The sequence below is a fragment of the Typopeltis vanoorti genome, chromosome 14 (genome assembly GCF_054136105.1).
Source record: "Typopeltis vanoorti isolate ZY-2024b chromosome 14, IOZ_Tvanoo_1.0, whole genome shotgun sequence".
In the NCBI taxonomy this organism is placed as follows: Eukaryota; Metazoa; Arthropoda; class Arachnida; order Uropygi; family Thelyphonidae; genus Typopeltis; species Typopeltis vanoorti.
Window position 1 is genome coordinate 16,696,384 of NC_143562.1, and position 12,923 is coordinate 16,709,306.

At 34.3% G+C, this 12,923-nt stretch overlaps 1 protein-coding gene across 1 annotated transcript in view; it reads right to left on the reverse strand.

Moving 5' to 3' along the window:
- LOC150099261 (uncharacterized) overlaps window positions 1–12,923 on the reverse strand; it is a 206,809-nt gene that overhangs the window by 160,633 nt on the left and 33,253 nt on the right. Inside the window, exon 2 of the mRNA XM_090403640.1 lies at window positions 11,880–11,930. Coding sequence (XP_090259766.1) covers window positions 11,880–11,930 — 51 coding nt within the window. The remainder of the gene's footprint in view (window positions 1–11,879; window positions 11,931–12,923) is intronic.

A 12,923-nucleotide genomic window follows, 5' to 3' on the forward strand; every position in this document is an offset into this window, starting at 1 on the left:
GGAGTAATTACTTCGAAAAATTACTAAATGAAACAAGCAGTGATAGCACAGTGGTAAAAAACATTCAACAAGCATTCAGCCAGAATACATATCCATACCTGAAGTAGAAAAAGCCATCAAAGGCTTGAAATGTGGAAAGGCAGCAGGAGTAGATGATATTTGACCAGAAATGCTGAAGTATGGTGGTATAAAAGTCTTAGTCAGTGTTGCCAATTTAGCTCTTTTGGAGCTAGATCTAGCTTTTTTTTTTCTTCCCTAGCTCCAAAAATAGCTCCTTCAGAACCAGTTTCAGCTCTTTTTTAATTGTTTATATGACTTACTGTTAAAGAAATTGTTTTAAAAGTTTTCCAGATGTTCACATTTGATAAGGAATTGTATCGTACATTTGGTGCGAGCAATGTACACATTTCAAACGCATGACGATGTCAGTCAGTCCTGTGGACCAACAGTCTGCCATTTTGTCGCCTTAAAGTTGATAGCACCACTACAAGTTAGTCTTTGCACAGTGTTCTGGTTGGTAGTTATGATAGCGAGTGGGAAGTTTTCAAAGACTGATCGTAATTCATTGCAGTAAAGAGTTGTATACTCTTCTTCAAAAATGAGCAAAGAGAAAAATAAAGCTTACAAGCAAAAATTTAGGAGGTAGTGGTTGCAAATGGGAATGTTTAGTAAATGATTGTGTGAAGTTCCTGGTGATGCTACAAACGACCACTGTCAGTTTTGCAGATATGATATAGCTGCTAAATATTGTCAGCTTGTAAAGCATAGCAAAACTAAAAAACACCTTGCTGCAGTTACATATAAGGCTGTTCCTATTACAAATATGCTTGTGAAAAAGTCTGATGAGACCGCGAACTTTGAAGGTAGGTTAGCATTATTTCTTTGTTATCACTCATCATTCAACAGTTGCGATCATCTAGTACAGGAGTCGGAAAACTGCAGCTCTTTGGGTGCATACGTGTGGCTCTCAAGTAAAATTGAAAATGAAAATAAAACTATCATAATTTAATTTATAAAATTTTTAAAGATTATACAGAGGGAGTGGAGGGGATGGTTGAGCACATGGTAGGCAGGGCAGCCAAACAAAGTGACTAATTAGGATTAGGTTTTAGGGTGCTTCGTCATCTAAGGTCATTTGCAGAGCAACAAAGTGACTAATAAGTGATTGCACGTGTGTGCTAGCATTTCAACTCAACTGGCGGCTTGCTTTTATCTTTCAGTCTCGCGATTTCCGAAAAGTATATAAATACTGGGGTTAACTCAAAACACACTTTGTCCAAGTATTACTTAGCACTTCTGAAGATATATCGAGCCTTGATTAAAGGAAGAAAACCTTCAACAATAAAAATCAATAAACAACAAGCAATTGGTTGAAATGTGGTCATGTGGATAACAGTGTTCACTTCAAATCTGACAAAACAGCAAGGGAGGGTGAAAGCAATAAAACCTTGTTGTTCATTTCACCCATCTTTTATTACTCGTCATTCTGCCACTACAAATTAAAATAATGGCAGAATGTTCATTCCATGAACATTCTGCCGTTATTTTTATTTTTTTAAGTATCCATTTTATTTCAATAATTTTTACTTACTTATTCAATTTTAATTTGTTTTGTTTGGATAATTAAAATATATAGATTTATTTGGTTAATTTATGTCTGCCTGTGAACCACCTGTGGGCTGCTGACTATAGGTTGAGAAACACTGCCATAGGGCAGTGGTGGCAAACTGGTGGCACGCCCAAGAATTTTGCTGGCACGTCAACGATGCACGTATGACATCCTTTTATATGCTTATAAATTATTCCACTTTTTTTTTTAATTGTTACAATATGTACAAGTTAAATTTTGTTTTACCTATGAAGATATGAATTTGATTGGTGCGGTATTAACAAAAGATCACGCGACCCAAAGACAAATGGAACTGACAATTTTTGAGTTGAAATGCTAATTCTCTTCAACCGAATTCCATAACATCTGCAACTGTCATAACAACATTCACTATATATTTCTTAGTTTTAAGACATTCATGACGGGGTGTCGTTTATCGTTCTGACAGAACTTCTCATTACCGGCGGGTTCAACTCATACAAAGTTTCAACCCTTGGTTGATTTTTATTGCCTTGTTTGCGTTTGAGCTGGAAAGGGAACTCGCACAAGCATTATATGGCATGTTTCAATTCGTGGTAGAATTTTATTTGAAGTTAGCTTTTGTGATCTGTCATAATGACATCGAGAATTTCAAATGCAGTCAAACAAAAACTTATTTCATGTAATTGAAAAATTGGACAATAATTTTAGTTAGATACTGTGTTTCCAGTGCAACATATGGTTTTGCTTGCCTATACAAGGTAGTTTCTGTGAGAGGGATACATATGATTCATTAGTTAGTGCCGTTTTTATTCCAGCTGTCTCTAATTGCACTATTTGTTGAGAAATATATTACACAGACTGCAAAAGCCTCTGTACCTTATTCAGGGATACAATAAAACTATTTTTTTTTCTTGCATCTACAGTATATAATGACTGTTGGGGGAGGGCTTGTTGTTGTTTGTGTGGGAGGTATATATGCAAAACCTTTTAACATCTTTTTTCGTAAAGTGAAATCAGGGGTGCCAGTTATACGCGAGGGCAAGTTATATTCAACGGTAAGCATTCGCCGACAAGTCGAAATCCTTCTGCTGCTTCTCCTGCTCCTATGAATTACAATGCATAAATATTTTTCTCACTATCATTTTTTTTTTCTTTCAAGCCAACATCATTAAAACCAATTTAATAATACAATAATTAATAATTTTATACTGAATAATATTATAAATTTTTGGCGATCAGAATGGGATATGTCAATGAAACTTACCACGAGTTAATTTAATGATGTTGGCCTGAGAAAACTACAATATTGCAGCATTAGTCCTGTGATTGATAACTAATTTAAATGCATATTTTTATATTTGTCAACATGCTGTATGCACATACATAAGTGTATTAATACTCTTTATGATTATGCCATAATTAATTTTCTCCTTTACATATGCTTTTGAGTCATTATTTTCCGAAATGAATTTTATAAAAGACAGTTTAAGAAGTAGAATGACTGATGAATCTCATTCCGCGTATGTATTACTAAAAGTGATGTATTTGGGATCTAATGTACAACAGCAAAAATCTCATTAATAAATTGATAATAGGTTGATATTGATTTGTATACGACAATGTGTATGTCAAATTATGAGTTCATTTTTATGAAATTCTATGTTAATGTTTAAACTGGTCTCAATAAAATTCTGCAATTATTTTGTATTAATTAATAATTCCGGATAATGATCGGATGCTATGTATACTGAGCCTCAGTAAACAAAAGAAATTTCTTGGAAAACACAGCGAAATATACATAACATGTGCAACAAATTTTACAAGATGATTTGCTGCTCCATCAAACCGTATTTATTCCTGCAATACCCTCTCTCTCTCTTCATAAGTTTTTTTTTTTTAATTATGCCGTCATAAATTCACTTATTCATGTTTAGAATTTATAGGATCGTGCTATTTGCTCTACCCAGCAAATTATAGGACATGCATATCACAAATGATAATTATTAATTATCCTTTACCATTAATGAAAGTGTTTCTACTCACACTTATTTTTTCCTATTCTTACATGTATTATAAATGATGGTTCACATATTTTCATCTTTCAGTATTTCAAATATACCAATCAAATATAGCATTCTCCTTCATTCTTGTTTTCTAACAAATCCTAAAACAGAGCTTCCCCAAGCTCCCCGGCGTGGAAAATTTTCAGCACATGCATGCCCATGCATACGGTCAAATTAACGTGAAATTTGTAGCGTGGGCTGCATAATCCACATGACAGCACACCCAACCGAAATGAGCACGTGACGCCACTGATATATATATATATATATATATATATATATATATATATACAGTAATCCCTTGATTAATGCGCCACCGATTAGTGAATTTCGATACCAAAATTCGATTAATATGCCTCTATAATTCGATTAGTGCACCTATATACATCTTAAAAATAAATGTTACAGATTTTAAAAATTTTCTATCTATACATATTTTATGGCTGACTATTTTAAAAAATCACTCACCAGAATGAAATAATTTAGTTACTGATTTAAAACATTTTACAAAGTTATTTTTAATGGCATACTACCATGTACTCTATGTTCCAAATTTTTACCATCAAAATTTATGTCGTCAGCTAATTACATAGCATTTTCCCAATCATATCTCGTACCTCCTTTGCAATTATTTTCTTTACATTTTTTTTATTATTATTTTAAAGTATTTTCCCAACCTTTCATCATGAGTAAAAGAATTAGTAAGCTAAAAAGTGAAAGTGATCTCACTGGAAGAAAAACTAGAAATAATAAAGAAAGTGAACAAGTCCAGAGCAAAGATAAGACAAGAACACAAAAACTGGTGAATCAACTATAAGAGCAATTTTAAACAAAGCTGCTGAATACAAAGAGAAAAGTAAGGCTGCTTCAAATTCGCCGTGCATGCACTCGAAATCAAAGTATCATAATGATTGAATTAGAGAGACTTCTTTCTACATAGATCGAAGATTGTAACCAAAAACAGATCCTGCTAAGAACTGACTTTAGTCTTTATTAAATCAAAAGCATTAAGTCTCTTTGAAACCTCGAAAGAAAGGGCTATCAATGATGGAAAAGAAGAATTCTATGTTAGTGCAGAGTGGTGAAATAGCCTACATAATGTTCTAATCACAGGCGAAGCTGCAAGTTCCGATAAGGAGGTGGTCGCAAATTATCCAGAGATTTGAAGAAAACTGTATAAGAAGGCGGCTATTGTGACCAACAAATATTTAATGTCGATGAAACTGGCCTTCTTTTTTGGAAGCCAATGCCTTCCAAGACTTTTCTGGCCAAATCAGAGAAATCTTAGCCTGGTTATAAAGTTGCTAAGTCGAATGATATTGCTGCTAGCAATATGCAATCCATTTGGAAGCACATTCTTCCGCATTGTACAAATGATTTTAGAGGATTTTCAAATGAATCTAAGTTAATTAAATCTCATTCTGAGAAACTGAGTGATTCTGATCTGCTAAATTTAGATGCACAGCGGGAAGATCCTGAAGAATATGATGAAAATTTAATCACTGACAAGCCCAAAGAGATTTCACAGAAACAAATTTAAAATATTTTCGTGCAACTGAAACTTTTAAGTAGCAATGCTTAGAGACTGGCCCTTGTGAAAAGTGAAGCAGGAAAATTTGCAGAAGAGGCAGTTGTTTGAAAAAAAAAAGAAACAGAATGCCAGCCAGAATAATAAATTTATATTTTGAATATGTTTTACTGTCTTCCAGCTTCATAGTTTTCCTTTAACTAGGCCCTCAGACATACCCTAATTCTTTTATAAAAAAAAATCAAGGGTAAAAAAAGAAATTTGAGGAACGAATTATACTTTTTTCCATAGGTTATTATACTCGATTGGTGTGTTTTCGATTAATGCGCCTGTTTTAAAGAATGCATTAGGCGCACTAATCGAGGGATTGCTGTATATATATATATAATATTGGTTTTATTATATTTATTACGGTCGCGATTTACCATGCCGTGTTTTATTTCATGTGCAACTGTTACAATAAAACATGTTACTGGTGAGATTTATTTTTATTATATTTTCGAATTATTGTCATTTATTATTTTGAATAATCATTTAGTTCTTTTTATATAATGTATTTATATACGTATTAAATAAAATATATTGTTTAGGGAGCTTTTCAACATAGCCACGAAGAAAAAAACTAAGAAAACAACAGATGAGCATCGTGGCTTTAAAACTGAATGGACTGAATCTTTTGCGTTCATCTCGAACTCAGATGGCCTTCCAGCCTGTCTTATTTGCCAAGAAAAACTGGCGCACAACAAAAAGTCAAATTTGGAAAGATACTTCACGACAAAACATGCCACATTTGCAGAAAATATCCTGTCAGTGACTCGAGAAAGAGAGCAGTTGAAGAACTTCAGAAAAATGTTGAAAAATCAAGTTCTCTATTTAATTATTGGAGAGAGTCTAGACGCCAATGATGTTAATATTGCAAGCTTCATAGTGAGTCAGGAGATTGCTAAGAGAGGAAAACCATTCACAGACGGTGAATACATAAAATGTTGTTTTGTTAATGCATCTGAAGAACTTTTTCGGGATTTCAAAAACAAAGCAGAGATTTTAAATAAAATTAAAAGCATATCGTTATCTGCCAAAACAGTAGCAGATAGGACAGTCACAATGTCCTCAAATGTGACCAACCAACAAGTCGAAGACGTTAAATTAGCTTTAGCTTTATCAATTGCAGTAGATGAGTCTTGCAACATCAAAGACACAGCCCAAGTCTCCCTTTTTGTGCAGTATGTATCACCTGAGGATCCGAGAGAAGAACTTCTGGGATTATTGCCACTCAAGGGCCAAACGCGTGGAGAGGACATAGCAAATGCCATCCTTGAATGCATGGAAAAAAATCATATCCCACTCAATTGCAACCGATGGTGCAAAAAGTATGACGGGAGCAAAAAAGGGTTTTGTTTCAAATTTAAAAGGAAAAATTAATCATGAAGTGATTACTTTCCATTGTATACTCCACCAGGAAGCACTTTGTGCACAAACATTTACAGAAGAAATTGGTAATTAAGATTACCAACACCAATCTAGCAAGGGGACTTAACCATCAACAATTTAAAGAGTTGCTAAGTGAAATGAAGAGCTAGTATTCAGATCTTCTCCAGTACAACAGGGTTCGATGGATTTCCAGAGGCGACATGTTAAAGCGTTTTGCATCTTGCATAAATGAAATCAAACTATTCCTCAGCAACAAGAATGTTCGATATCCAGAATTAACAGAAGATCAGTGGTTGCAAAAATTGTACTTTATGGTGGATGTTATATCACAACTGAATCAGCTCAATCGTAAATTACAAGGCAATGGAAATACTGCTTTTTCAATGCTAGAGGAAGTTATTTTGTTTGAAAAGAAATTGATTCTGTTCGCTGAAGATTTAGACAGGAGAACTTTAGTTCATTTCCCAAACTTGTCTCAATATCGCCAAGAAAACAATGCCCTCATTAACAAAGATTATTTCAAGACAGCAGTTTTAAACATGAAAAAATCTTTTCTTCAAAGGTTTCAGGAAGAATTAAGAAATAATAAAGTGACTCTAGCTTTTATTACAAATCCTCTCAATGCCAATGTGAAGGAATTAAATTTTTCTCCATTTGATATTGACATAGCTAATTTTGAAATACAATTGCTGAACGTCACAAGCAAAGTCTTATGGAGCTCAATATTTGTACGTCTTGTTACTGAAATAGAAGAACTGGAAAAAGAAAAATGCAAACGGATTTCACAGCGCAAGCAGACTGCTATAAAAGAACTACAGAAGGCAATGATTTTCAATACTTGGAATAGTCTTCCGAACTCGTATCATGAGTTGAAAAAATTTGCATTTGGTGTTCTCAGTATCTTCGGGTCTACATATTTATATGAGCAATCGTTTTCTAACATGAATTTCATTAAATTAAATTGAGGAACCAAATTACTGATGCCAACTTGGAATCGTGCCTTAAATTAAAAACAACTAGTTACAAACCGGACGTACAGAAACTTTCTAAGAAAATGCAAGCTCATTGCTCGCGCTGATTAAAACCAATGAGAGCAATTTGTTGTGTGATTTTCTTTCTTCATTTAATAAAGATATAATTAATATTATAACTTGTTATATATTGCTATAAATTTACTATAATATTACTTATTTGTAAAAATATATTTATGGCTCTCAAATATTTGAATTGTTGTGAGGGACAGGTTTGGCTCTTTCGTCTCAAAAGTTGGCCAACCCCTGATCTAGTAGATCTTTGCAAAAATATCATCCCAGACAGTCAAATTATGCCAAAGGTAAAAATTCACCGAACTAAGTGCTCTGCAATTGTAAAGAATATTCTAAGTGAGCATTTTGAAGATCTAATTGCGGACACTGGAGATGAAAATTTCAGCTTGCTAATAGACATATTGAATGATATCACGGTGAATAAGATTTTAGGAATGGCTGTCATTTATTATAGCAAGAAATTCAATAAAATTATGCATACATTTTTGAGCATGGTAGTTCTAGAAAAGTGTGATGCACTGAAAAAAGAGCTCTTGACCAAGAAACTGGACATTAAAAATCTCATTGCAACTGGTACAGACAATGTCAGTGTTATGGTTGGTGTCAATAATGGCGTTTATAAACAACTGAAGGCATATATTCCCTCCTTAATTTTAATTAGATGTGTATGCCTTTCATTACAACTGGCAATGTCTCACACTTGTGCAGAATCTCTCCCAAGAAAATTAGAATTTTTAGTTGCCGAAACATATAAGTGGTTTTCACATTCTTCTTCAAGACAAGCAGCATACAAAGAGCTGTATCAAACTCTGAAAATTGTAAGCAATTGTGCAACAAGGTGGCTCTCCATTGAACCTGCAGTAGACAGAATTCTCAGCCAGTAGTTGGAATTAAAAACTCACTTCGAAGTCGTGAGTGTGACTGAGAAATGTTACAAAGCTCAAATTTTGTGGGAGATGTACAAAGATGAAAGGAATTTGTTGTACCTTTTATTTTTGCATCCTGTTCTAGTTCAAGTTCAGCAAGTTAACAAAATTTTCTAATCTAACAGTGCGGATAAGATGAGATTATTTGAAGGTCCTTCTCGTTTGATTTGCTCTATTGCTAATATGTTAGTGCTACCATCATCCACAGTCGACCCTCTAGAGTCAGAGACTGATGGCTATTTGGATCCCAATCCAAATCTTGGTTACAGATTTGAAAGAAAAATTTCACAGTTGATGATACAAAAGAAAATAATGCAAAATGATGAGCGAAATCTTAGAAGTAGAGCAAGGCAGTTTCTTCTTGGTCTCTTCAAACAGCTTAAGCAAAGGTTGCCTGAAAACTTAAATATTTTAAGAATGATGTCCTCTTTTTCTGTTGACAATAACCTAAAACATATAAAAGAACCTGTCACTCCCATTTTAGAAATAATGCTGAAAACAAAAAAAAAAGATGTTTCTGCTGCTGAATACCAGTACAACACCATCCACTTAAATAAACGGACACTGAGCTATTCTGGACTGAAGTAAGAGAATATAAAGATGCATCTGGAATGAATCCATTTAAAGAAATTGCTCAGTGTGCAATAAATTTATTAATACTGCCAAATTTTAATGCGGAAATTGAACCAATTTTTAGTTCCATGAATGTAGTTAAAACTAAATTAAGAAACAAGATTGAATTGCCAATGCTGACAGCTATTTTGTCAGTCAAGTATGGGCCTCAGGCATAACAACAAGTGCTGTACAGACTATCATTTACCAGCATCTACAATGTTGGAATGATGGCCACATATAATAAAGCTGAAAATCTAAGTGAAAAGGTGGGTAAATTAAGTGCAGAAGACCACATGGAAGATGTGTTTAGCCTTATAGATATATGCAAGTATCACTTTCAACTTGAATAAAGTAAGTAATTTAAAAGAATCAGCTACTACTTTTAAAATTTTAGCTTCAAATTTTTATTTTTAACTCCTTTTTAGCTCTTAAGATTTAGCTGTTTTTAGTAATTTTCATTTGGCAACACTACTTACAGTGGTTGCACTGCATAGTTCAGAAGGCCAGGACAGAGGGACGAATTCCTGATGATTGGAGTAGAGCTCTAATAGTACCCATATATAAAAAAGGAAATAAAACTGAATGTGAGAATTACAGAAGTATTTCCCTACTGAGTGTTCTGGGCAAGATTTATGCCAGTATACTTGAGAAACGGTTGAGAAGAATTGTGGATGAAAAGCTTGGTGAAGAACAAGTTGGATTCAAGCCAAATAGAGGCTGTCAGGATCAGATCTTCACTTTACGACAAATAGTTGAGGAAGCATGGGAATATAACAAAGATCTGTATTTAAGTTTTGTCGATCTGGAAAAGGCATACGACAAGGTGCCAAGAGAGAAGCTATTCAATACGCTACAGTTATATGGTGTCAACGGGGCATTATATCAAGCAATACTTAGTTATTTGAGTTGCAAGTCAGCAGTTAGAATTGAAGGAAGTACAGGAAGATGGTTTAATGTTAAATCTGGTGTGAGACAAGGATGTACATTATTCCCCCTGTCATTCATTATCTATATGGATCACATTATGAAGGAAAGTGGTATTAAACATGATATCAGAATTGGAGATGTCAGCTCCTTGCTTTATGCGGACGATGTTATACTTCTAAATAAATCCGCTACAAGCTTGCAAGATTCCCTGACTAAATTGAATAACTGTTGTAATAGATATGGTATGAAGGTCAGCAATAAAAAGACAAAGACAATGAAAATAGGTAGAATCGTTGAAAATGTCAATTGTGCTTTGAATGGGGAACCTGTGGAACAACCAAAACATTTCAGCTACTTAGACAAGATTTTTAGTGAAGATGGTAAATTAAATATGGAAATAGACAACAGTATCAACAAAAGCTGGTATGGTAGTAAGTCAACTGAATAAATTCATATGGAATAAGGGAGGAATTAGTTGGAACACTAAATTAGCTGTATACAAGACAGTGTTCAAACCAGTTTTAACTTATAGGTCTGAGAGCTGGGTCAGAAGTAAAACACATAACCAAAGACTACAGACCACAGATATGAGTCCTGAGAAAGACTAGAGGCATGAACAGATGGCATCAATGGCAATATCATATTAAAAACGAGGATATTAGGAAAGAACTTGACATTCAGCATCCAGGAATGCATTAGCAGAGCTAATCTCAGGTGGTATGGCCACTTAATGGATGAGGAAAGATTAGCAAAACAAGTATTCTCTGCCAGGTTGGCAGGAAAACGACCTAGAGGAAGACCAAGATATAGGTGGATTGATACGGTACAAAGTGCCTTAGACAATAGAAAAATAACATCTAATAGTGTTGGAGTCTTGACAAGTAACAGACTGATTTGGAGGAAAATTGTAGATAAAAAGTTAGTAATGATGTAAATTTTTCACGTAGTACTATCATAATCCTGTATACCCCTTGAGGGTGCATGTCAGGAATTTGATGATGATGAAGATTAAAAATTTACATCCTTTAATGGACCATAGAGATGGTAGTTGTCAGAAAAAAATACCAATTGTCTAGCATGCAACATCTGATGTATTTCATAAGGCATATTCTGGTAATTGGACCACGTTTTTTTTTTTTATTAAGCTAAAAGCACAATAAAGAAATAAAACCCGACAAGTTTCGTAAGTCGTCTGACTTACATCTTCAGGGGTAAAAGGTAACTGAAAGTTAAAACAACTAAAAAGAGAAATTTCTTATTGAACTTTCAGTTACCTTTTACCCCTGTAGATGTAAGTCAAATGACTTATGAAACTTGTCGTGTTTTATTTCTTTATTGTGCTTTTAGCTTAATAAAAAATGTGGTCCAATTACTAGAATATGCCTTATGAACTTCTAAACCACAGAAATCTCCACTTACATTTGATGTATTGTCGAACAAGCAGGCATAATGGATAATTAAGCACTTCTGATGGATAGACATGCATATCAAGCAAAGGACCCCTTTATAATTTTAATCACTCCCTCTTTCAATTGCTTTTTTTTTTTTTTTTTAACTGAGCAGAGGAAGGACAAAAATAGACCACTTATCCTCATCTAACTAGCTTCTAAAAGGTTGAAAAAATTTCCTCCTTCTTCTTCTCACAGGATTTGAATTCAGGTCCCTTTTCCAATAAATTCACTGAGGATTAAATTAGCACATAAAAATTTTCAAAACATTCATTTAACCCAAATAAAAACTTGAAAGACTTACTGGTTTCTGAGATGCTAAAACTGCAGAACGTAAAATAGCCAGTTCACTTTCCTGTAAATTAAAACATACAATAAACAAAGTGAAAAATACTAAGTTTAATTAAATCATTGATGTTTACAATTTTAAAACAATAATAATAATGTAATCCTTTCAGCATATTGTATTTATCAAATTCTGATTTATCAAACTCCTGTTTACTCCAGTCTAATAAAAAAAAGGGAAGGGGCTAAAAAGAGGTTTAAATAGTGAAATCCACTACAACTTGAGTATACTTCCCCTCATGGTGACTGGAGAAGACTGAAAATGCTAATATTGTAACTAGATAATATTCTACCTTAGGTTAATACAAAAATTAAGATATTTTAGTTACATATATATACCAAGATAACTTCTTCCAGAGCGCGGTTAGCCTAGTGGCTATGCGCTTCGCAACCATATGCCTGGGGAAGGAGTGTCCTAGGTTCGATTCCCGTCGGTGACGTGAGGAGCTGAAGGATCTTCCTCAGCCATAGCCAAGTTAGCCAGTCTTGGGCGTGGACAGCAGGGTTTTTTCCCCAGTTTATTCTGGGGTTTTTCATCCCGCAATGCAGGCAAACTGGCTTGAGAACTCAACACTACAGGCCATAGGATACACTGGGGCATAAGGTTGACCACCTTATCCTGTAAACGGAGTGAGGTCCGATGATCAATGGACCCTCCACACCGCAAGGTAAAAGAGGGTATAAGGAAGATGACAATGATGACAAGTTCATAAATTTATACAAATTCTAATAACAATTATTCCAATCACACCACTGGTATAAGCAGAAGCACACAGTCTTACAATCTTTAGACAAATATTAACAGTAAAATGGGCAATACCGAAAAGCTCAGTTACTTTCGCTACCACACGATGCCACCTTTGCAACAACAGTTTGGAAAATTTCTGTCCTGCTGCAGCTGCCCCAATCAACTGTAAGTGATGTTATTATGAAATTGAAATGCCTAGGAGAAACAACAACAACACAATCATGACCTGTTAGACCATTTAAAACCAGAGTGAGA